Source organism: Myotis brandtii, unplaced genomic scaffold (assembly GCF_000412655.1).
Source record: "Myotis brandtii unplaced genomic scaffold, ASM41265v1 scaffold120, whole genome shotgun sequence".
Lineage (NCBI taxonomy): Eukaryota > Metazoa > Chordata > Mammalia > Chiroptera > Vespertilionidae > Myotis > Myotis brandtii.
In genome coordinates, this window is record NW_005354174.1 from 3,837,430 (window position 1) to 3,863,659 (window position 26,230).

General features: G+C 39.1%; 1 protein-coding gene across 2 annotated transcripts in view; it reads left to right on the top strand.

Annotated features, from left to right (window-relative positions):
- Positions 1 to 332: 332 nt before the first annotated feature.
- Positions 333 to 26,230, top strand: part of TLK2 (tousled-like kinase 2) — a 77,539-nt gene continuing 51,641 nt past the window's right edge. For both annotated transcript variants that reach the window (XM_014532000.1, XM_005858598.2), the window contains exons 1-5: positions 333 to 418; positions 18,042 to 18,113; positions 19,119 to 19,188; positions 20,202 to 20,245; positions 20,910 to 21,005. In XM_014532000.1, the coding sequence (XP_014387486.1) occupies positions 338 to 418; positions 18,042 to 18,113; positions 19,119 to 19,188; positions 20,202 to 20,245; positions 20,910 to 21,005 (363 nt within the window). In that variant the 5' untranslated portion in view covers positions 333 to 337. The remainder of the gene's footprint in view (positions 419 to 18,041; positions 18,114 to 19,118; positions 19,189 to 20,201; positions 20,246 to 20,909; positions 21,006 to 26,230) is intronic.

A 26,230-nucleotide genomic window follows, 5' to 3' on the forward strand; every position in this document is an offset into this window, starting at 1 on the left:
TTCGAAAGTTCTTAGCTAAATTCAGAGGTTGGTAAAAGGCTTTTTTTTTTTTTTTTTCTCTTTTGGCGAGGTAGTCCTTGCTCAACTTTTGGAGATTATATGAAGGGTTTGAGGGTTTTTTGCTGTTAAAATCAGAATGAGAGAAGTGGCCCTAAGAAGAGAATTTCTGAACCGCATTATAACTCTGTGTTACTATTTGATACAGCACATTGTAGTTTATAACATGTGATATATTTACTTGAGGTTTATCTGTGTGTGACCATTTAGTGAACTAAATTGGCTCCTCATGTTTTAGCCTTTATGGTCTTACAACCTACTTTTTTCTTTTTCAGTAGAAATGATGGAAGAATTGCATAGCCTGGATCCACGACGGCAGGAATTATTAGAGGCCAGGTTTACTGGAGTTGGTGTTAGTAAGGTGAGTAAAATGATGATAATGAACACTGTGCTTAGTCTAATTTAAACACATTCAAAACCCAATTAAGGGCAATTTTGATGGACCATACTGTTATATTGTAGAGGAGAAGATTTGGCTCAGGGTTCCAATGAACTTTTCAATCCTACCAGTCATTCCAGCCGTTCAGCAGTGTATTTGAACGTATTCTGTATGGGAGTGTATGCTGATTTTTCAACCCTACGATATGGGGGAGGTTTCCCATGGTCTTATTGCAAGGGTACTAACCAGATGGATGTGTATTCTGTGCCATATTTTTTTCAAAACTCAGTCACTCGGAATAAAACTGTTAATTAAAAGGTATAGGCGTAGCTTCATTACACTGGACTTTTTGGATAGTTATATGGTAGAGTTTTGAAAAATCTGTCTCTGCTAAGTCTGTCAGTTCTCCAAATCTGCAGTTCAGCAGATTCCTCCTGTTTGCATCCACAGGCTGATTTCTCTCTTCTATTTTTCCTAACTGTTCGCTCTTTATTTTTATTCTGGGAGTATAAAATAAGACCAAGCCGCCATTAATGGGCAGGTGTTAAGTTAAACAATGTTAATGCTTTCCGTGCAACCTATGTACCTGCTATTTCACCTCTCTGCTCTTGTAGGATGGTTTTACTACAATATGTAAAATATATTTATGATGCTTTATTTAAAAGCTTCACCATTCCAAAATTATTGCATTACTTGGGCTTGGGACTTGTGAGTTTTTGATCCTTGACTTCATGTGGTACATTTCTTTATGTGCTTTTCAATAAATCTTATTTCTCACTAGAGGCCTGATGCATGAAATTCATGCGGGGTAGTGGGGAGGTCCCTCAGCCCAGCCTGTGCCCTCTCGCAGTCTGGGACCCTCGGAGGGTGTCCGACTGCCAGTTTAGGCCTGATTGGCAGTCAGACATTCCTCTTGCAATCTGGGACCCCTCACTCCTAACCACCTGCCTGCTTGCTCCTTACCTCTTGGCTCGCTGCTCCTTAGTGCTGCCGTGGAGGTGGGAGAGGTTCCTGCCACGGCCACTGTGCTCGCCAGCTGTGAGCCTGGCTTCTGGCTGAATGGTGCTCCAGCTGTGGGAGTGCACTGACCACCAGGGTGCAGCTCTTGTGTTGAGCGTCTGCCCCCTGGTGATCAGTGTGCGTCATAGCAGCTGGTTGTTCCGCCGTTCAGTCGCTTTGCATATTAGGGTTTTATTATATAGAATAGGATGGTGACCTAGATATTGGTCTCATACTTTGGTTAGTAGCTTCTTAAGTAAATTTTTTGTCACCCTGGCCCGTGTGGCTCAGTTGGTTGGGCATTGCCCTGTGCACCTAAAGGTTGCTGGTTCAATTTCTATCAGGGCACATGCCTGGGTTGGGGGCTTGATCCCCGATAGGGGGCCTGCAGGAGGCAGCCAATTGATGTTCCTCTCTCCCTTGCTCTCTCTCTTTCTCTCTCTCCCTCTCCCTCCCTCTCTCAAAATCAATATAAAAAAGGAAGTTACTTATCAAGGTTTAGTTGAAAAAAAAACCTGCTGCTTTGATGGGTCTCATAGTTTTGGTGAGCTGGAATAGCTTGATAGCTTTTGTTCATTCAACAGATATTTAGTGCCTATTGCATACTGGGCATTGTACAGGTTGTTAGGGATGGCACCTCAACAATGGAGTGTCTCCAAGCCTCCATTGTGGAGAGAGATCATACTAGGATTAGAGATATATTAGAGCTGTGACCTGGTGCTATGGGAACACACATTTTGTAGTTCTTGGGGGTTTTTTTGGCCACTTTAGTAACTGACTTTTGTGGCACTTTGTAGGCCTATACTCCTGACTGTTGATGTACATTGAAGTTACATGTATAAATGTAAACACTGATCTAGTGAAGTAGATTCAACTGGAAGGGGACACTACATTTAAGTATTACATTGATCTCTGATTCAGTTGATTATCTACTAAATGACCTTTGATGTGTCTTTTAACTGCGGAATTCAGTAGAAGGCTCATGTCCAAATCTGTCTGTTCAAATGGTCACGTACTGAGTAAAAGTAAGTCTCTATTCAAAGTGTATGTAGTTTAAACTCATTGGGCTTTGTTGTTAGGACGCTTTTCTTTCCTTTGTTTTTTGGTTCACAATAGCTATATCCAAGTATCCTTTTGATGGGGTAAAGCATAAGTAATGAGAATGAGTGGCACTGAATTTTGCTACCCAGGGCCAGCTTAACATCATGTAATTACGTTGTCAGAAAACTTAATCTGATGATATGTTTAATAGGAAGCTCTACCTTTAATATATAGAAAAAGAAGTTCATTTATATCCAAGTGTTTTTATGGTATTAATTGTATGCTATTTTGTTGTTTCCAGTTATGGTAGGCATATTGATTATAATAAATGTTATTCAAAGACTAGAGGTAGAGTGTTTTTCTCCCCATAGCAATGAAACTTGAAAGAAAAAAAAACCCAAGTAAATTATTTTGTCGTTTGCAGAGTTGGGAAGAGGAAAAGAAAATCTCCATTTTGTACAACTTCTTTTGCCTACAAGATGTTGTATCTCTGAGACCACTGATTTGAAATAGGAGTTGGGAGGAGGCCATGGTACTAGGGGAAAAGGTGCTTTTGGAAAAAACTCCTCCTCCTAGCTTTGAATTCCTCAGTATGGGTCATGATTTTCCAGTAAGGATGTCACTGTTGATGACAGCTTTCAGTTTTGCAAAGATCAAGAGAGTTTTCAGCCCTTGTTCCAAATGGGAGAACACAGTGACTTTTCTGTGGTAGTGCCATCTAGTGGGACTGGTGCAGCCTCATGGGCTGTCTCGAGTTTCTCCTAACTATTCATAACATTTTCAGTACTTTTTGATGTCCATAGAAGGAAGAAATTCAGTGCCACTGTGGATTCTTCTTTAGTTGACAGGAGTGTTTTAAGTAGCTGCAGTCTTTGAACTTCCTGATTATTATAGACCTTATGTCATGTTGCTTCAAGTTTTTTACATCCACAGATTAGATAAATATCACAAAACCTACACTAAAATGAAATGGCCAAGCCACCACGTTTATTACTTATATTTAAGTTGCTCTGTTTATATTTAGGTTTTTTATTTGCAAATTTAAAACTTACTTGCATATTGCAGTATATACATTGTTTCTCTTTCTATTAGCATATGTAATTTATAATAACTGGTAAACCAAAAGCATTTGTTTTGCACTTTGTGATTCACTGTGTGGATTTTGTTTAAGTGATTGGTATTTTCTGTCATTAGTGAGTTTATGGTAAAGGAAAGTAGCTTAATGCACACCAAGAAGCTATAGCTGACTTTCCTGCTCTAGTCTAGCTGCCACTTTCTGGGAGGACCTGTACCCATCCAGTTGACATTTTTGAGGTGATAAGGTGAAATTCGGTTATGAACCTACTTTTTTATTTCTTGTTGACCTGATATGTGATGAGCTATCCTATGTCTTTTTAAAGATCTCTTCTTTTAAACACTGGATAATCCACTTTCAGTAATGTGAAACTGACTATACCCTTTATTCATATGTTTTCAGTGAGGACCATTGCAATACTCCCTTTTAACAATTTAAGTACAGATGGTCTCTGATTCTGGAGACTGTAAAGTAGGTAGAATTTTACCTTTGCGTGCACTGTTATCTATACCTAGTTGAATTTTAATGCTAGCATAGTAGCAAATACTTACATAGTACTTATTATGTGCCAGCTACTGTTCCATGTACAATAAAAGCAATAAGAAGTGAATTTAGATCTTTTGTAGCAGTCAGTAAACCTTCATTCTCTTTTTATGAGACTTATGATACCCACTGCATTGTTCCCACAAGTTGAATCATAGACTTATCAAGGATCATCTTATGACAACTTGCACTTGTATTATAATTATATAAATTAATACAAAATTATGTAAACCGATGAAATATAATTGTAAATGAAAGAATTGTTGATTCTAAAATATTAAGTTAACTACCTTGGAAAGACTAAATATAAGGTGATATATATAAAAATGCATAATTTTTTTTTAATCTGGAAGAATTCTTCATTTAGATCCTTGGCAAGTATCTTTTAAAGAAATCGAAACTGGAAATTGTAGATGAGGCATTATGGGTGTGGTTTGTGTAAGATAGTGTAGAACTGCAGTCAGTGGGTCTACAACTCAGAAGGCTTACATCTAAAGACTGGCAACAGAATATACATTTATGTGTATTAAGTTCAAAAAAATGTTTAAGATGTTTTTTTTTTAAGATTCTCCACTGTAACCTACTTTTTTGACCGATGTCATTGGTTTCAGTTGTATTGAATAAAAAGGATTATGCAGTATGTGAATGGTATTGAAAAGAAGAACAAATTGAGAAGCTATGTAAAGTGGGACTTCATTTTGACACAATGAGAACTTTCAGTTTATAGAGCCTAAAGCAAGGCCATAAACTTTTAAGTAGTACCACATAGAAGATTTTGGATATCTTCTTAAAGAAAATGATCTCTTTTCCTATCTTTTATAAATTTGTGAGTCTGATACATGATTACTTTAAATGATCAAATTTCTTACTTCTGAAAAGATGGTTAATTAACTGATAACCTTTCCTGTCATTTAGTTAATTGTATCATTTAGAAGGTGTTAGTTATAGATATCTAGTGTTATCTGTTTCATCAATGTCAATAATTAAAAAATATGTGTGTAGCCCTGGTGGTGTGGCTCAGTTGGTTGGAACGTCATTCCAAGTCCTGAAGGGACTTGGGTTTGCTCCCTATTCAAGGCACGTTTGGGAGGCCAATTGATCGATGTTTTTCACGTTGATGTTTCTCTGTTTCTCCTTCTCCCTTCCTCTCTCAAATTAATAAAAACGGGTGTTTTGCATTTAATACATAGTTAGACAATGCTCAATAAGCATAAATGCCGAAAATATTTCTATTGGTGAGTTTTAGGAACTGTTGATAAAATTATTGTTTGCCTTTTGTATCTCCTCCCTTTCATTTACTTAAGTATTTCTTTAATTCTCCCCTCATTTCACATATAGTCAAGTATCAACTCATATTGCTTCTTTCTCTAAAATTTCTTAAGCATTTGTCAGCTTCCACTGCTATTGCATTAATCCAGGCATTCCTCATTCATGACTGGTCTCTTCTACCCCATATATCTTTCTGTAAACTGCCACTAGCTCTATTTCTAACAAAATATCAATATTATTGTTTTACTCTGTGGCTTTAAAGATGTCCATTGCTTACTGGATAAACTCCATATCCTAATTCTTTGTTGTTGTTAATCCTCACTTGAGGATATTTTTCCATTGATTTTTAGAGAGAGTGGAAGGGAGAGGGAGAGGCAGAGAGAAACATCCATGTGAGAGACACATGCATTGGGTGCTTTCTGCATGCGCCCTGACCAAGGCATGTGTCTTTGACCGGAATCAAACCTGAGGCCCTTCAGTCCTTGGGCCAACACTATCCACTGAACCAAACTGGTTCATTGTGTGTGTGTATGTGTGTTCCAGCAAAATTTATTTACAAAAACAAATGGCAATTAGATTTGACTCACAAGGTGTATTTTGTTGACCCCTAATTCAAAGCAAACATACACAATGGTGAAACATTTAAAGCGTTCCTTAAAGATCCGTGATGAACCATAGGTCATTTATCATCACATTTATTCAACATTGTGTTGAAAGATCTAGTTAATGCCCTAAGACAAGAAAAAGAAATAAAAGACTTAAGAATTGGAAAGTAAGAAAAAAAAATGAGTATTCACAAACATGAGTATAAACATAAATAATACAAAAGAGTCACAAACCAGTGGAATTATTCGTGTCCCTAATAAGATCACCAGATATAAGGTCAATAAGCAAAAATCAATTGTATTACTACATATGAGTAGCTAACAGGTAGAAAATAAAATCTTTAAAATGTTATCAATTGCCATAGCATTTTAAAAGCATCAAATATATAAGGATAAATCAGCAAAAGATAGGAAAGAACTCTACTAAAGACTACATCATGTTATTGAAATAAATTAAATTAAAAAATGAATACACCAAATGCATGATTTAGCAGTCTCATTATTAAAAAGTTTCCCATTCTCCACCAAATTAACCTAATTTCAAAGCAGCAAAAATCAAAACCCCAGTAGGTCTATTATTTTTTTTTACTTTTTTATGGAATTTATTGGGGTGCTATTAGTTAATAAAATCTTATAGAATTCAGGTGTACAATTTTATAATACATCTATATATTGTATTTTGTTCACCACCCCATTCCTGTCCTAAATTTTCAACTTTATGGCCACTTATCTATTCCTCTACTGCTGTGCTCTACTACTTCAAACCATGACCAATCTTCTAACTTGTAATGTTAATGAACAGACTTATACTGTCTCTTCTACTTTTCCTTTTTTATTTGCCTGATGAGCTTTTAGTTTACTCCTCAAAGCATAATCCAGATTATCTCTTTTTTATAGCTTTTCAAGATATATCTACCAATCTAGTTGGGTTATCTTATTAATGCTTGGTAACTTTCATTATAAGACATCTTTTATTTACCATTAGTCTCCTTGAGAACATGGATATTTTATCTCTGATTATTTAAATGCTCAGCACATTGTATATATTGAATAAACCTTTGTTGAATTGGAAAAGAGTACTGAGGGGGAAGATGATAGTGTTCATTGTCACTTATATGGGCACTAGTGCCCTGGTGCATGGACTCATGCACATTGAAAGGAGATTAATTAGAAGGTGGCTGGTGGAGCAGGACTGTGCAAGACAGGGCTGGACACGCCCTGGAGTCAACCTCCCAGGGTGCCTCCCTGGCCTGCCGCACCTGGGGCTGTGTAGTGGCTCGAAGGGCATCTGTGGAGTGAGCGAGGTCTCTCCAGCAGGTGCGGTCCCTTGGCCTGGACTGCAGGGATCGGGCTGAAACTGGCTCTCCAGCATCCCCTGAGGGGTCCCGGAGTATGAGAGAGCGGTTCTCGGGTGATGCACCCCAGAACTGGGCTCCCTCCTCTCTGGTTCCAGGGTGTGTCATCCGAGAACTGCTGCTGTCAAGTCACCGCAGCTCGGCAGCTCCTGCGTTGAGTGTCTGCCCCCTGGTGGTCAGTGCACGTCATAGCTACCAGTCAGAGCGTTTTCCCCCTGGTGGTCATTGCGCATCATAGCTACCAGTCGGACGGTTGCTTAGCCTTTTATATATCTAGATAGTTCATTCCAGCCTTTTGTTTTAATCCACTCTCAAAACTGGTCTTTTAAATGGAAGATTTAGTTCATTTACATTTAATGCATAACATATTTTAGACTGGCGTGGCTCAATGGTTGAGCGTCAGCCTATGAACCAGGAGGTCATGGTTCAATTCCCAGTTAGGGCACATGCCCGAGTTATGGGCTTCATCCCCAGTGTGGGGCGTGCAAGAGACAGCTGATCAGTGATTTTCTCTCATCATTGATGTTTCTATCTCTCCCTCTCTCTTCTTCTCTGAAATCAATATATATATAATATATACTATTATATATCATATAGAATAGTATACTAATCTCTACACTAATAAAAGAGAAAGATGCAAATTGACCATACCTTCGCGACACCCACCAGCCGATCAGGAGTGAGTATGCAAATTAACCCAACAAAGATGGCGACGACACAGGCGTTCTACAACAGTGCAGGTGTTCCATACCGCCCCAGCCGCTTCGGGCCTCTGGGCAGTGGGGGAAGGCGGAAAGTCGGCCCCGGGCCGGAACGAAGGTGGTGCTGGCGTGCATGGGGCCTCTAGTATACTAATAAGAGGGTAATATGCTAATTAGGATGGGCGTCTTCCGGACGTCCTTCTGGACAAAGCTGCAGCAGCTGCAAAGGGCCAAGGCATGGCTGCAAAGGGCCCAGGCTCAGGCTGGCAGTGGCGGCAGCAGTGGGGTAATGGGGGCAGTGCCTTTCCCTGATCCACCAGGTCGCCTCCCGCAGAGGGAGGCCAGACTGCGGCTTAGGCCGGGGCCGAGGCAGAGGCGGTTAGGGGTGATCTGGCCTTCAGGGGAGCAAGTTAGGGTTGATCAGGCCAGCAGGGAGGCAAGTTGGGGACGATCAGGCAGGCAGGGGGGCAAGTTAGGGTCGATCATGCCAGCAGGGGGGCAAGGTAGGAGTGATCAGGTTGGCAGGGGAGCAGGTTAGGCCAGCAGGGGGGCAAGGTAGGGGTGATAAGGCCAGCAGGGGGATAAGGTAGGGGCAATCAGGCCGGCAGGGGGCAAGTTAGGGGCGATCAGGCTGGCAGGCAGAGGCAGTTAGCGTAAATCGGCAGTCGGACATCCCCCGAAGGGTCCCAGATTGGAGAGGGTGCAGGCCGGGCTGAGGGACTCGGGCCTCTAGTGTGTGTATTTATATGCCATGCCCAGTGCATTAGGACAGGTAAAAGGAATAAGCTTATGGATTGGAAAGGAAAAGTAAAAATATGGTTTTTTAATTTTATTTTTTTATATGTCTTATAGATGACATGATTGTGCATGTAGAAAGTTCAAAGTAAACTATAAAAAAGCTGCTAGGGTCTAAGTTTAGTTTTAGGGTACAAGATTAGTTTTTGAAAAACACTTGTATTTCTGTACACTAGCAATTACAGTTGGCAATTGACATTTTAAAAGCAATAGTAGCCCTAGCTGGTTTTGCTCAGTGGATGACACGTCGGGACTGAAGGGTCCCGGGTTTGATTCCAGTCAAGGGCATGTACCTTGGTTGCAGGCTCAATCCCCAGCCCTGGTCAGAGTGTGTGCAGGAGGCAATCAATCAGTGTTTCTCTGTGTTTCCTCCCCTCTCTTCTACTCTCTAAATGAATGAATGAGTGAATTAATGAATGAAAATAAAGCAATACCATTTATAGTAGCACCAAACAGTATAAATATAAAGACATTCCCAAGAACAGAAGAGAATATTTCTTATAGTTTTTTTGTAATAGAAGTCACCTTGTATTTCCATTTTGTGGATGAGGACATTGAAGTACAAAGGATTAAAAAACATTTATTTATTTGTGAGCAACAAAGGATTAAAGAACATTTATTTATTTGTGAGCACACCTTTATTAAGAACAGCTAAGTTGGTGTGTAGAATGTAGAGTCACTGATTATATAAACTTAAAATACTATCTTAAATTCTAGCCCTTCAGGCGGCGTAAAGGGCATTAGTGAAGTCTTCCTGGTTGTTTATAGATTAGTAAACTGAGGCTCAGGGAGAGCAGTTGACTTGCTATAGGTTGTGCCACAGTCAGTGACAGAAGTGGGATTTAGTCTTTTATTGTTATACCAATATATTGGGCTCTGCAATATATTGGAATTTTGTTATGCTGTTTCCTGTAGGTGGTGGCAGTGGGTTTATTTCTCACAGATTGATTAATGGTCCCTTCAAAACTAAAAGCCAGGAACTAAATTTATTGTCCTCAAATTTTCTTCAGGGTTATGTACTTTTTGGATATTTTAAATCTGGATTATGTCAATCTTTATATTTTTGTTCTTATTCTTACAACCATTTCTTCTGTGTTTTCTTTACTATGAATGTGCCCTAGGATATGTACAGAGCATATCTTTTCCATCTGTAAATGTTGAATTTGTAGTTTTTAATCTATAAAAGGATAGTTTTTTTTTTAGCATAAGGAGAGAAGTTAAAGGCTAAATTGTAAGCTTTATAGTGAAACATTTAGTAGTTCATCCATATGACTGTTGCTTCTATGTATATTGAAGTCATACTTCTTTTCCTTAGAATTAGTTTTTTAATGATTACTTTTCAGTTATATAAGGAATGCATGCATACTTCTATAATACTGAGAACTGTAATAGCTCTTAGAAATTTGATATGTATCTATCTAGATTTTTTAAAGTTTTTTTTTTAATTGATGAGAGAGAGAGAGAGAGAGAGAGAGAGAGAGAGAGAGAGAGGGAGACATCAATGTGCTGTTCCACTTACTTATGCATTGGTTGATTCTTGTATGTGCCCAGACTGGGAATCAAACCCCCAATTTTGGACTGACACTCTAACCAACTGAGCTACCCAGCCAGGGCTAGATTTTTAAAATACTTATTGAATTGCATACATAGTTTTCCATTAGAAAACATATAGTACTGATTTTTGCATGTGATTTTTACAAACTACAAAAATTGAATCATATTATCATTATTGTTCTGCAACTTGTTTATTTTTCATTCAGCAGATGGTTTTAAGATCTGCCATATAGATGTTGCTATAGTAGACCTACTTTGGATCACTGGCCTATAAACAATCATCCTGTAAATACATCTGCAGAACAGTGTTTTGTCACTTATTTTAAGAAATATTAAATGAGACAAAGGATTTGAAAATTACGGGGAGAAACCAGTAACCTAAATCCTTTCCATCAATGGTCCCAGAATTATGTGTAATGCTCTTCTGTATTCACCACCATAGTGGTACAGTCCCATAGTTGTAAGTACTTCCTGTGTTCATCAAAATTGTACTGGAGCCCAAGCCTGTGTGGCTCAGTTGGTTGGGCATTGTCCCATGTACTGGAAGGTTGCTGGTTCCATTCCCGGTAAGGGCGGGTATATGCCTGGGTTTTGGGTTTGATTCCCAGTAGAGGGTGTGCAGGGGGCAGTCAGTGTTTAACTCTCTCACATCAATGTTTCTCCCTGTCCCTTCCTCTCTCTCTAAAAACCAATAAAGAAAATCTTTTTTAAAATGTTGTGCTGGGTCTTTTAACAGCTTTATTGAGATGTAATTCACACACCATATAGTTCACTCAGAGTGTAAAATTCAGTGGCTTAGTATATATGCTGAATTGTACAACCATTACAATAAATTTTAAAACATTTTCATCACACCAAGAAGAAATCCTTATCACATAGATGTCACCCTCAAAACTCCTATCTTTCTCAGCTCTAGGCAACCACTACATAATCTACTTTTTGTCTATAGATTTGCCTGTTCTGAACATTTCATATAAATGGAATCATATAATATGCAGTTCTTTGTGATTGGCTTCTTTCACTTAGCATTATGTTATCAAGGTTTGTTCATGTTATAGTATGTGTCTGAACTTCATTTCTTTTCATTGCAAAATAATATTGTATTGTATTGATATTTTGTTTATCTAGTTTTCAGTGGGTGAACATTTGGATTTCCATTTTTTTTTGGCTATTATAAATAATGGTGCTGTGGACATTCATGTACATGTCTTTGTGTGCACATATATGTTTTTTTTCTTGGATATTTTCTGAGGAGTGGAATTAATGGGTCTTAGTTAAGAGATATTCTATTAGCCCCCTGGAGTGGCTCAGTTGGTTCAGTGTCATCCTGTGCACTGAAGGCTTGCTAGTTCAGTTCCTGGTCAGGGCACATACCTGGGTTACGGGTTCAATCCTTGGTTGGGGCAAGTGTGGAGGGCAGCTGATCCATGTTTCTCTCTCTGTTCCTTCATCTGAGAATTAAAAAAAAAAAAATAGCCCTAGCCAGTTTGGCTCAGTGGATGGAACATCAGCCCTTGGACTGAAGGATCCGGGGTTGGATTCTGGTCAAGGGCATATACCTCAGTTGCAGGCTTGATCCCCAGCCCTGGTTGGGGCATGTGCAGGAGGCATCCAATCCATGTGCCTCTCACATCGATGTTTCTTTCTCTCTCTCTCCCCTCCCCCCCTCTAAAAATCAATGGGAAAATAACCTTGGGTGAGGATTAAACCCTTCCCTCCCCAAAGATAAATTTATTAAAGCCTGGACCTAATATAAAATTAAGGATCTGCATATGTACATTCTAAATTATTAGTGTAACCATTTGAAGAACTGTCAAGAATGTTTTGCAAAGCAGCTGCTCCATTTTTACATCTCCACCAGCAGTACATTGAGGGTTAAACTTCTCCCTGTCCTTGCCAGCATGTTATTGTCTGTCTTTTTTATTATATGCACCAGATATTGAGTGAATTACATAGTCTTCCATAGGCAGGTTTTCAGGAGAAAAGACAGGTAAAGGATTTCTTGTTCTAATTGTTGGGCTTGCTTGTTGTCTGGAAATGGATGTTATTAAATCACATGATTAAGATTTGGCATGATTAAAATATTACTAAAAAACATTAATGTTAGTTAAGCATATTCTTGAGAGGATAGTCTTCTGACTGGTGGACCACAGTGATGTTTTTGGGTCTTCTGGAATTAGTGTCAATTCAGAACCAGTATCTAGTAATTCTTGAAAAGTCTTTATTTTATTTTCCCCATTGCACAGTCACTCTGATAAAAGGTCATAGTCCTTTTGAAGGAAGGCTGGGAGAAAGACTAACTGTATTTTTGGCATTATAGTGGAATTGGAATCTTTCCTCAATGAGACCAGTCATTCAAAGGGTTCTGGGTCTGTCAACTTACTCAGATATTAGGATTGATTAAGGGGTCGCAGCTCTTTCTTTTTAAGGATGCAAATTAGGCTTTTGTTCACTTGACCTAGAACTATGTACAGATCAAGTAAGAATTGAGTAGATGGTCCATCTATTTCACTGCTGGGAACACTATGATCAACTAGACAGTGTGGTGTGTGTCTGGGAGTCAGACTGTTCTAATTGCTGATTTGACTTTACTATAGTGTGAAAAAGTGATGCTAGTAATGACTAAAAAGTTTATTGAGACCCTTAGTTTTAATTTTCCATTAGGTCTAGACCAGTGATTCTCAACCTTCCTAATGCCGTGACCCTTTAATACAGTTCCTCATGTTGTGGTGACCCCCAACCATAAAATTATTTTCGTTGCTACTTCATAACTGTAATTTTGCTACTGTTACGAATCGTAATGTAAATATCTGATATGCAGGATGTATTTTCATTGTTACAAATTGAACATAATTAAAGCATAGTGATTAATCACAAAAACAATATGTAATTATGTATGTGTTTTCCAATTGTCGTAGGCGACCCCTGTGAAAGGGTCATTCGACCCTCAAAGGGGTCGAGACCCACAGGTTGAGAACCGCTGGTCTAGACCTTAATGGAATATCTTTACTTTCTCAGGTAGTTTGACTCTTGTCAGCTGTGCTCCTTTATACTTAATCAAGTTCAACTTTTGTCCACTGTTCTCAATCCCTTTTAAAATGCCTATTTAGTCCAAAGAGGAAATGAAGACTTTAGAAACTCAATAAATGTTGACATTTAAACTTTTATAGGAGCGAAAGATTAACCTTTGGCCCCTACTTCTACAGGTTTTTCTTAGTTTATACGAGTTTAATTCATGTGCTAAAGGCTGATTGTGAACATTTGTATCTTAACCTCAGTTTTCATGAGTTTATAAATTATCCACAAAATTTTCTTTAGGCTTGTAACTGAAATATTTCTTTAAGCCCTTCAAAAGTGCATTTTGAGTAAATTAAAAGCATGTTTTACTTTGTGTTTGGAAACCATACTTTTTTAAAAACAAGAAACTTGACTGTTGTCTATTTTTAATTTTTATTATTTTTTAACATTATTATTACTAGGGGCCCAGTGCATGAATTCGTGCACCTTGAAAGGAACTGTGGGCTGGTGAGGCTGTGGTGGGCACAGGGGTGGGTCTTGGTCCATCCTCCACGGCCCTGCCAGGCCCCTCCCGCCATGGCCCCACTTGCACCTGCTAATGGTGTGGAGCGATTGGGGCTGGCGCTTAGCAGCGGGTGTGAGCAGTGGCTGGTGCCCCAATCACCCCTCAGGAGCAGGGGGAAGTGGAGATGCCCTGAGGGGTGATCGGGGCTGGTAGCCGCCACTCACATCCGCTGACGGCGCTAAGCGATCAGGGCCAGCGCCAGGGGCTGGCAACGGGTGTAAGTGGGGCTGGCACTAGCGCTGGCACTGGCTGCAGGTTTGAGCTCCGGGTGGGACTGCAGCACGCAGGAGCAAAGAATTTTCAGTAACCACCAGAGGCTCGCCCCAATGACAGCGACCCGCGCTCTGCCTTGATCTGGCACCTCCGCTCACTTGCTCCACCATCCCGCCGCGACTGACGCCCATCATGTTCCACACTCTGCGGCCAGCTGCCTACACCCGCCACGTTCCACGCACACCCCCTGGTGGTCAGCATATGTCATAGCAACTAGTTGTTCGGTTGTTCTGCCATTCAGTCTGTTTGTATATTAGGGTTTTATATATATAGGTTATTTTAATTTTTTATTTCAGAGCGGAAGGGAGAGGGAGAGAGAGATAGAAACATCAGCGATGAGAGAGAATCATTGACTGGCTGCCTCCTGCATACCCCTACTAGGGAATGAGCCTGCAACCCAGGCATGTGCTCTTGACTGGAATCGAACCCGGGACCCTTCAGTCCACAGACGGATGCTCTATCCACTGAGGCAAACCAGCTAGGGCTGTTCTCTATTTTTCAAATGGTCCATTGGGTTTTTTACTTTAAAAAGTCATTAATAGCCTGGCCAGCGTGGCTAAGTGGTTGAGGGTCAACCTAACCCTAACCCTGACTCCCCCGTCACATATATGGGTCATATTTTCCTGTTTCTTTGCATGCCTCATGAGTCGTTTGTTGGAAACTGGTCATTTTAAATGATACATTGCAGCAACTCTGGGTACTGATTTCTCATCCCATCCCTTGGGGCTTGTTATTGTTATTTGCTTGTTTGTTTTGTGACTTGTGGATTATTTTAGTAAAGTGTGTTGTACCACCCCATCTCCCTAGCGATATGCCTCTGGTGGTGTTCCTCAGGGAGGCACAGCTTTAGGTATGCCTATAGTCACCCTGCGATGACTGTTACTGGTAGGGCTCTCCTTCCTTGACCAACCTGGTTGTTAAATTCTACTAATTGCCCATATTTCTCTATTATTTTCAACAATGCCTAGAGGCATAAATTCCTTTACAAACTAATCCAATCAAATTGGGGTTCCATGAAGGAAGGGAGAGTTTTTGAGGTCAATGTTTGCTATGTGTTCTGTCCCCCAGAGAACTCCTTCCAGAAGTCTTATTCCCTGGTTTTCTCCTACAAACTCTCTGGCCTATAGTCTAGGCTGTATCTTATAAAACCTTGATATAATGTACTAATTTGATATAACGGACTAATTCAGGTGACTGGAGTGTCCATTAAAGCTGAAAGTCTGTTATATAATAGTAGGTTCCCCACAGTAGGTTTTCTGAATGCGTATGTTAAAAAATTGACCAATTAGTTTACCTGTTCTTACTTATGTAGATACATTTGTGTGATTAAAATTAAGTATGTATGAAAAGTTTAACTTCACAGACAAGTTTTCTATATGTGTTACAGTAATTTTATTTATTTTTAAAATATATTTTTATTAATTTCAGAGAGGGAGAGAGAGAAACATCAGTGATGAGAGAGAATCATTGATCGGCTGCCTCCTGCATGCCCCACACTGAGGATCAAGCTGGCAACCTGGGCATGTGCCCTGACGGAATCAAACCGTGACCTCCTGGTTCATAGATTGACACTCTACCACTGAGCCATGCTGACAGTAATTTTAAATTTATACTGAATGGGTCTAGTAAATGTGTGCATTCACTAGTCACTGAAAATAAACAAATGCACACAGCTGGGGCATGACTTAGTGGATGGGGGAACATTCACCAGCATGTGTTAAAACTGCATCAGAAAGTCATGCCATGCTACAACAGAAGCATGCGGTACTAATCGTGCTAATTGTTCGCTGAATGAGAATGAGTGGTGACTCTTGGATTTAAATATCTATATATATAAAAGGCTAATATGCTTAGTGTCTGTCCGGGTAATGATGTCACGTAGCAACGCTCAGCTTCCTTTCCCTAGCGACGACTAGCCTCCTTGCAGTTTTTTCAGCCCAGGAACATGACTTGGTTTATAGCCAGGTGGAAACATTTCACACTTTAACTAAATGTCTGTGAAGTGTTTTCCTGTGCCTCATCTCATTGGAGACTCGATGGAATCCTATTTCTTTTCATTAGCCGGAAAATGGAGATTTAGAAAGTTTAGAAAGTTGACCCGACTGAAAAAGTAAGAAATGGTGGACCTTGAAAATGACTTCAGGTTTTCTCACTGCGCAGAATATAGTCAAACACTGCTGCAGTTATTTTACCCTTCGTTCTCCCTGTGTGACCTATAATAATAATCTGCTTCATGTTGATATTTACTGCTGTGCTGCTGACAATTACCTGAAAGAGAAGTTGGGGTGCTTCACTGGGCTGGAAAAAGTTTAGCTACATCAGAAAGCAGGTCTAATTAAGCAAGTTTATTCTATATATATAAAAGGCTAAGTTGACTTGTGCATGCATGATACATATAAAGCTCTCGCTGGTGCCAATCACACACGTGTGTTTCGATCTGTCATTGTCGATCGTGAATTTGGTTGACACTTATAGAGAGAGGGCGAATAGTGATATCAAAATATTTCTTCTAATTAATTTCAATGTGTACAAATTTGTGCACCGGGTCACTAGTGTAGACTATAATTGTAGATATGTAATATTTATGTTGGCAAAATTACTAGTGTTTTTTCCAACCTATGGCCAATTTGCTAAAATTTGTTAAAAATGACAGTAAATTAATAACAAAAAAATATCCTGTTCATTCAATTATAAGTAAATCTTGGTTAAAAGCATTTAGACATTAACAGGGTGGTCATTTTCACATATTACATACAGACTGGAAATTTTGTCCATTAAATCTGAAGTCTGTTTATCAAGGTCCACAAAATCGAGAGTTTACTGTAATCTCCTTTCAGTCGCCTTTTACTACCACCACTGTTCTTGTCCACACTCTTGGCCAGAGATTTGGTATTATGGGTTCCAGCTTTTACCCCTAGGCCAGATATCTGAGCCAGGGTTCTGGAGGTGGGGATGGGGAGAGTGGTGAACTTTTCTGTGAGAGACCTCCTTGCTCTAGGAGCTGAGCCCTGGGGGGGCAGGAGATGGGTGTCTGTGGCACAGCTGCTTATCTCTCCTCACCCAGGAAGAAAGCTCTTGGACCGAGAGCTGAGGAAAGAGGGAGTCCTGTGTTATGGCGGCAGCAGTCTGGAGCCTTGCTGAAATGGGAGGAAGAAGGGGAGGGAGTGGTCTTATTTCAAATACCATAGACTTTTCACCTTTCAGACTGAATGGTCATAGATTTTATTGAATAGTTGTTTCTTTATTTGCTGTTTGCCCTTAGGGATCATTTCCAGAAGCCTTGAGTAGTTTTTTTAAATAGTCTGCACCCGTTTCACTGAGGAGTGGGCTAGCCGAGCTCCTCTTGCTATTAGGCTCTGAGAAGTCGATCTCTTGTGACCGTGTGTTTTTGAACTAGCAGTCATGCCTCCTTAAAGCATGACTCAGAAAAGCATTTTGTTCAATACGGTTCTGACCACTCCTTCATAAGGAACCTTTAACATATTAACATCTCAACTTTCAGATATCTGTATGAAGAGGCTGAGAGAATTGATTTCTCCTGCTTATTTTTCTTAAAGAATGAATTCACGACATGTACTCAGAGAAAATCTGCACACAAGTACAGCGTTTTATAAAGGAATTGAAAATAGTAGTTAGAGAATTTTAACATGAGGGTACTATAGTTGAGTTCTTTTCAAGTTGACTTAGAGACATTGTAGTTACCCCTTGTCTTCTAAGTCAGGTGACTTAGACATCAAAATCAACAGGCTTCTTCCTCACTTTTGCTGTTATCTTAAATTAGTTTCTTTTAATTCCTTTTTTTTGTCTTTCAGGGGCCACTTAATAGCGAGTCTTCAAACCAGAGTTTGTGCAGTGTGGGGTCCTTGAGTGATAAAGAAGTAGAGGTAAGAAGCCAGATCTGTTACAAAACTTTTCATATTCCCAGTTTCAGTCTGGGATAAAAGATAATATAACTCCAGGGGTGCTGTTAAGGTCTGTGCTGTTTCAGTTGTGTGCTCTTTGAGTCTGTATTTTTTAATTTTAATTTTTTCCTTTTTATTGAATTTATTGGGGTGACACTGATTGACAAAATTATACAAGTTTCAGGTACACAATTCCACAACACATTATCTGTACACTGTACTATGAGTCCACCACCCCAAGTCAAGTCTCCTTCACCATTTATTCCCCCTATATCCTCTTCCACCTTCCCCACCCCTTGTGTCTGTATTTCTTTTAAATTTTTGCTTAGTTGCCATCAATAAAGGTAAAAAATTTGCAGTTGTATCTGAATTAGTTTAGATGCCCTTGAATTTTAATGCTTGTTAGTACACAGATGTGTGGGTCAGTATAGCAGTGTAGCCTGGCCAACTTTAATAATAGAATTTGAAGAATTTTTTTTTTTAGGCAAAATACCCAGCTGCATGGATATGGGTCCAAGTCTGCAGCTACCTATTTTGCATTTCGACAGAACTTTCAATAAATTAGAGCCAATTGATTGATTATGCAGGTCTATCCTTTTTGGAAAAAGAATTGGATTTAATCTCTTATAAAGTAGATAGCAGCTGTTAGGATATTTTGGCAAGCCTACAGTATGCTAGATATTTGTACTACATTTGTGCTTTATAAAAATATCTCATTTAGGCTTTGCAGCAACTCTGATTTACAGACGAGTAAATAGAAGCTCTGATATTTTAAGCAGTTTGCCAAGAATTGTATAGATAATGTGGTTCCAGACCTTATACTTTCCATGACCCTGCTCTAAGAACAGGACACTGATTTACGACTTGTCTGTACCAGTTAAATCTCCTTATAAATTTGATATTTTGTATATACTCTCATACTCTCTAATTTTCATAATCTGAAAAATTTGACACAATGCTAATTGTGATTTATATGGTATTTAACAGACTCCTGAGAAAAAACAGAATGACCAGAGAAACCGGAAAAGAAAAGCTGAACCATATGAAACTAGCCAAGGTAGTAATAATTTCATACCAATAAAAATACTAAACTCTTATGTACTGTACTTAGATAGAATTTTCCATCTCACACTAGATAATTCATTTGTATGCAGGGATTCCTAACAAAGGAGATGTTGTACCTTAAGGGAATATCATGATGTTTATTATATACTTGCCACTTGATATACACTTGACAATACAGTGTCAGTTCTTTGGGGACTCATGTTTTTCCTGTTGTAAGTTAACGATCTTCTGGCCACAGGTTTTTTTCTTCAGGCCGAACATCTATTGTACAGAAAAGAGGTTATACTGGAGCTTCAACTATGCATTAGATCAGTGATTTGTTAATAATAGGTGCTCAGAAATGGTTTTATTTACCTGGCTGTCCTTTCCACCTACTCTTTTTCCATATCAATTATTTAGTTGGACACTGGCACTCAGTGGAATGAATCTATAGATGTGACAGTTCTAATGCCAAATATCTTTATATAAAGAAAGAATAAATGGTTTGGCTCTCCCCCTCCACTCTCCCTTGCCTCCTGTAATAGAAGTCCCAGTCTATTTGCATTTTTCTTGTTTTTTTAATCTACTAATTTTTTACTTTTGGGATGAGAGGGGGAATTCTCCCAAAATGACAAGGTCACAAAGTCTTGTGAAATAGAATAAACCCTTTACTTTAAATGAGTTTGTTTTGAATTCTTCATTCTCTTAGTTGGGGGTATGGGTTATAGATTACTTTTATTTTGATTCACAGTTGTGACATAAAAGTGTATTTATAAAGAAAGATTAACAAATCTTAAAGGGAAGCAAACTGTGATAAGGTCTTTCTCTGCTTATTCAGTCTTTCTTTATATAGAGGAAGCTCCCTGTCCTTATGAGCTAGGTATTTTGGCTCATTTGTCAAAAGTAAAACCAGCACTTGAATTGATAACAATGTATGCAGTTATTGAGTACATAGTACATTTTAGTGCTTGATAGTTTACCTGTGTGTTATTGAAAAAACTATACTTACTTTGGTTTCATTTTCAGGGAAAGGCACACCTAGGGGACATAAAATTAGTGATTACTTTGAGGTAAGTTAAATTTTGGGGGGGAAGAGAAATCTATTTTTAAATAAAATTTTGCTTCATTTAAGGCTTTAAAAAGCAATATTTTTCCTTCACTATGCTTTCCTGCCCTTCCCATCTTCATCAGTCTTATGCCATCCGATTTCTCTCTATAAGAGGAAACTGCTGCTGGCTTTCTGAATTTAAATTTGTTTATGATGTATCTTGTCTGTGATGATATAAAAATTCACAAATGAGGTGATTTTTTCTTGGCCAGACTGGGTTTCATGTCTTACAAAGATTGAAGTTGAGTAACTTGGACTCTTCTCTTTAGTCCAGTGGGACACGTAGTGAGCTCACTGACCCATCGTCAGTGGTTACTAAAGAAGACACTAGCATCCACTAGACCACTATATTTCTGCTTCATGTATTTTGTGACAAGAAGGGAAAACATTCTTCTCATATTTTTCAAAACCATTTCTAGCCATGTTTTCTTGGTACATTTCTGCTGGAGTTCCTTCTTAAAAATCTCACGGAAAATATAGCAAAATTTGACACTCTAGAATAAGATGTATTGACTTAGAGGGGCCATATATAATTAAGACCTGTTTGTGTATTAATCTTTTACTCTCCTTATCTGAAGCATAGTACTGTTTTGAATTATTCATATCCATTTTTCCCTGTTGGCCAGTTTGCTGGGGGAAGCGGGCCAGGAACCAGCCCTGGCAGAAGTGTTCCACCAGTTGCACGATCCTCACCGCAACATTCCTTATCCAATCCCTTACCGGTAAGCATTCACCTGGAGAAATTTGACACCTGTTGCAGGAGACAAGAAACCCAGGAACACTCAAGCAAAATTTCTCTTAAATTAATCACTCAAGAGGAATGAGGCAGTAAGGAGAAAAGTTCATAATATTACCTCTGAATCAGTCACTTCGATTCAAATCTATATATAGTAAATTAACATTTTACAAGAGCTAACTCTATTCTCAGTATAATAAATTCCTTCTAAGCCTACAGCTCAGTGTTCTGTCAAGGAAATGGTTTCCTATCCAAACAGTAGTTTTTTTATCCTTGACAAACTTATATGTTCCTATAAGTATATTTAAAAAAAATTTTGGTCAGCTCCTGGCATTTTAATTATTTTCAAGTCTTAATCAGTGACATAGTAGAGAAGCTAATGCTATACAAATTTGAGATAGGTTTGTTTTCTGCCTTGAGATCTGAAGGTCTTAAAAACATTATAGCCAAGTTAGTGGTTCTCAACCAGGGGATCGTTTTGCTCCTCAGTGGACATTTGCCAACGTTGGCATAATTTTTAGTCACAACTAGGGGCGGAGGGATGGTACCATTGGCATTTAGTGGGCAGAGACCAGGGATGCTGGTAAACATCCCACAACGCACAGGACAGGCCCCCACAGCTTACTGAATTTTCACGAACTATACTAGCACAAGGAATGAAGTTATTACCAGCCCCCCCAGAAACCTCCGTTATGCTCCCTTCCAGTTATTAGACCTCTTCCTGCCATCCAGAATAGCTACTATCCTGACTTCTAACAGCATAGATGAGTTTTTCCTGTTTTTGTACTGTGTATAAAAGGAATCATACAGTATACACTCTTGTGTCTGGCATCCTTTTTTCAGTATTACTTTTGTGAGATTCATCCATATTGTTATGTGTTATTGTAGATCATTCATCATAATTGGTGTGTAGTGTAGTTTTAATACATTTTAATTTATTTATAAGTTATATGTTTTAATTTTTAACTATATGATTTATCTATTGCCCATCTTCTCCCACTGGAATGTTCATCCCATGAGAGCAAGGGCTTGGCTTTGTTTTGTTTACTGCTGTTTTCATTTATCACAGTACTTATTACTTTACATAAAGGTATAATTATTTTAATTATTTCTCTTACTTGATATGGAATATCTTGGCAAGATAATACCTTGTTCAATTTCCAGTCTTTAACACCCCAAAACAGTGTTTGGCACACAGTGGGTATTCAAGATCTTGAAACAGAAGAATAGATGGATAAAGAATTGCTTTAGTGCCCTGGCCCATATGGCTCAGTTGGTTGGAATGTCATCCGTGCACTAAGGTGTCACAGGTTCAATTCCCGGTTGGGGCACGTACCCAGGTTGCGGGTTTGACCCATGGTTAGGGCTAGTACCAAGAGGCAACCAATTGATGTTTCTCTCTCACATTGATGTTTCTTCCTCCCCCTCCCTCCCCCCTCCCCTCTTCCTTTCTCTCCCTCTAAAATCAATAAAAAAACATATCCTTGGATAAGCATTGAAAAAAAAGAATTACTACATAAAACAGCCCTAGCTGGCTTGGCTCGGTGGATAGAGGGTCGGCCTGTGGACTGAAGGGTCCCGGGTTCGATTCCAGTCAAGGGCACATCCCTCAGTTGCAGGCTCCTGGCTCTGGTCGGGCATGCGGGAGGAAACGAATCGATGTGTCTTTCTCACATCGGTGTTTCTCTCTGTCTCTTTCTTTCCCTTCCACTCTTTCTAAAAATCAATGGAAAAATTACATATATCCTCGGGTGAGGATTAAAAAAAAAGTACATAAAATAGCATTTTAATGCAAGAGTTGGTAAACTACAGCCCACAGCTGGCAAGCTAAGAATGAGTTAGGTTTTTAAAGAGTTACAGAGACAAAGAAGAATATATGGTAGAGAGAGTATATGGCTTGAAAAGCCTAAAATATTTGTCTGGTTTTTCACAAAAAATGCTTACAGGAAATCACTATAAAGTTAACTTCATGTAATTGTTAGTTAGGTCAAGAAGTAAACTATTTCCAGCTTCCTAGAAACTTGTATGTGCTCTTCCCTGATCACAACCCTCCCCCCCCCCCCCCCCCCCCCCCACACACTAGAAACAACTGCTATTCTAATTTTTGTGATTATTTGCTATTCCTTATGGTTTGATCATTCATGTACACATCCCTAAACAAAATAGTTTAACTTTGTCATTAAGTCAGTTTTGTTAATCATGATGTGTTTTGTTTTTTATTTTATTTGGGGGGGGGCAGGTCATAGTACTATGTGCTTTTATTATTTTTTTCTCCATCATCTTGGCTGGAACCCTTAACCATGATATTTTTAAAAAAATATATTTTATTGATTTTTTACAGAGAGGAAGGGAGAGGGATAAAGAGTTAGAAACATCAGTGGGAGAGAAACATCAATCAGCTGCCTCTTGCACACCCCCTACTGGGGATGTGCCCGCAACCAAGGTACATGCCCTTGGCCTGAATCGAACCTGGGACCTTTCAGTCCACAGGCTGATGCTCCATCCACTGAGCCAAACCGGTCAGGGCCTTAAACATGATATTTAATCAGTGTTTAAATCTTTTGTGTTCTGATTCTATCAGTTAGGCTGTTTGTTCTATCAGTTACTATCTATCACGTCTTTCATAATTTGAGGAGTTGTCTGTTTCTTCCTATATTTAAAATTTTGCTCTGTGTATTAAGTGCCTTTATTCATTTCTTGTGATTTTTTTGCTCTAAATGCAGTTTATGTGATATTTAATATAACCAAACCGTTGTATGCTATACTTCCATTTTATGCTGTCAACTTGTCATTATTATGTTTTCAGTGTATCTGACAATATCATATAGTTGAAATTTTCCTTTATTTTAAAAATCTTTTTAACTTCAACATTTATCCTAAATACATTTAATGTTTTCTATTTATTCTACCTGTTGTATAATTTTTAAATGTTTATCTGCCTTTTTCTTTCTTGCTTTCATTTGGATTGATTTTTTTAAAATCATTTCAATTATTTCTTTTCTAGTAGCTAGATCCTATTTGGTGTTTCTCTTAGAAATGACCACATATGTCTTTAATAGGGCAAAGTTTCATATTACTAGTAACTAACTTTACCCTCCTCCCAAATAAATGAGTACCTCAGAACATTAACTCAATTTACCTGCTACTCACTTGGTGATGGTGGTATGTTTTTATTTTGCCTTTTTTTAGCCTTGTAAAACATTATCATTTTATACTGTCACTTTTTTTTTTTCAATCTTTCTTTGTACTTCTTTCCTTTTGACTTCTTATACCTTCCACCTAAGGTCATTTCCTTCTGCCCAAATTACTCCTTTAGTATTCTTTTTTATCTGCTGGCGGTTAAGTTAACTCTAGGTTTTTGTTTGCTTAGATAACTTTACTATCCCCTTATTCTTGAAAGATGTTTTTGCTGTATATGTTTCTATACTGGCACTTAAAAAAATTTTTTTTTAGTTTATCATTATCTTCTGGCTCCATTGCTATTGTTGAGAAAATAGCATTCATTTACTTATTTATTTGAAAGTATCTGCTCTTTTTTTCCCTGGCTGCTTTTGAAATATGTGGTGTTCTTCAGTTTCACTATGATGCATCCTTTTATTTTGCTTGCTTTTGATTTATTGGGCTTCTGGTATCTGTGGGTTGGTGTCTTGCAATATTTCTCAAAAATTATTAGCCATTGCCTCCAAATATTATCTCTGTTCTCTTTTTTATCCTCCTATGAAATTCCAATTAATGACATGTTAAACTGTCTTACTTTGTCCCCATGCCCCTTAGCTTCTTTTTCTATTTTCTTTTGGTCTCTGTGTGCTACATTTTGGATAGTTTCTTGCCTTTCTGTTTCCAGATTCTCTGTTTTGTTGTATCTGATTTGCTATGAACCCCAGTGAATTAGTTTTTGTTCATATACTGGGTAGGGCAAAAGTAGGTTTACAGTTACACAAAAACAGTTTTTTTAATAAAGCTATTATAATAATCATAACCTGCTTTTTTTTTTTTTTGCATATGAAGAACTTTAAATCTGCTTTTGCCTCATGTTATATTTCCGTGCAGGTATTTCCAAGCCTGTCTTTTTTTTTAAAATCTAATAGACCAGGGGTTCTCAAACTATGGCCCGCGGGCCACATGCAAATACAAATATTGTATTTGTTCCCGTTTTGTTTTTTTACTTCAAAATAAGATATGTGCAGTGTGCATAGGAATTTGTTCATAGTTTTTTTTTAAACTATAGTCCGGCCCTCCAACGGTCTGAGGGACAGTGAACTGGCCCCCTGTTTAAAAAGTTTGAGGACCCTGTAATAGACAGTTATTTTATAATCTGTGTCTGATAATTTCAGTATTTGAAATTTTTATAAATCTGTTTCTGCTGTCTCTTGTTTTTCCTAGTTGTTGCCTGGGGCTTCATTTCTTTCTTTAAAAATATTTATTGATTTTTAGAAAGAGAAGAAGGGAGAGAGACATCTATATGAAAGACTGACAAATCTCAAAGGGTAAGGGGGTGTGCCGAAGAGACTAATCAAAGATTTTATATGCATACTAGAGGCCCAGTGTACGAATTCGTGCACCAGTGGGGTCCCTCAGCCTGGCCTGCAGGATCAGGCCAAAATCAGCTCTCCAACATCCCCTGAGGGGTCCCAGATTGCGAGAGGTGCAGGCCAGGCTGAGGGACACCACCGGTGCACAATCAGGGCCGGGGAGGGACCGTGGGAGGGCTCCGGAGCCTATCAGGCCCGTCTTGCTCAGTCCCAATCAGCCAGACCCCAGCAGCAAGCTAACCTACCTGTTGGAGCATCTGCCCCCTGGTGGTCAGTGCCCACCATCATAGCCAGTTGAGCACCCTTAGCATATCATTAGCATATTATGCTTTGATTGGTTGAATGACCAGATGACTAGACACTTAACACATTAGGCTTTTATTATATAGGACTAGAGGCCCGGTGCACAAAAATTTGTGTACTCGGGGATAGGGGGTCCCTCAACCCGGCCTGTGCCCTTTCGCAGTCTGGGACCCCTCAGGGGTGACCACTTGCTGGCTTAGGCCTGCACCCCGGGGGATTGGGCCTAAGATGGCAATCAGACATCCCTCTGGCAGCCCGGCAGCCCTCGGGGGATGGCCACTTGCCAGCGGGGAGCAGACCTAAGCTGCAGTCAGACATCCTTAGCGCTGCTGAGGAGGCAGGAGAGGCTCCCACCACCACCGCTGTACTGGCAGCC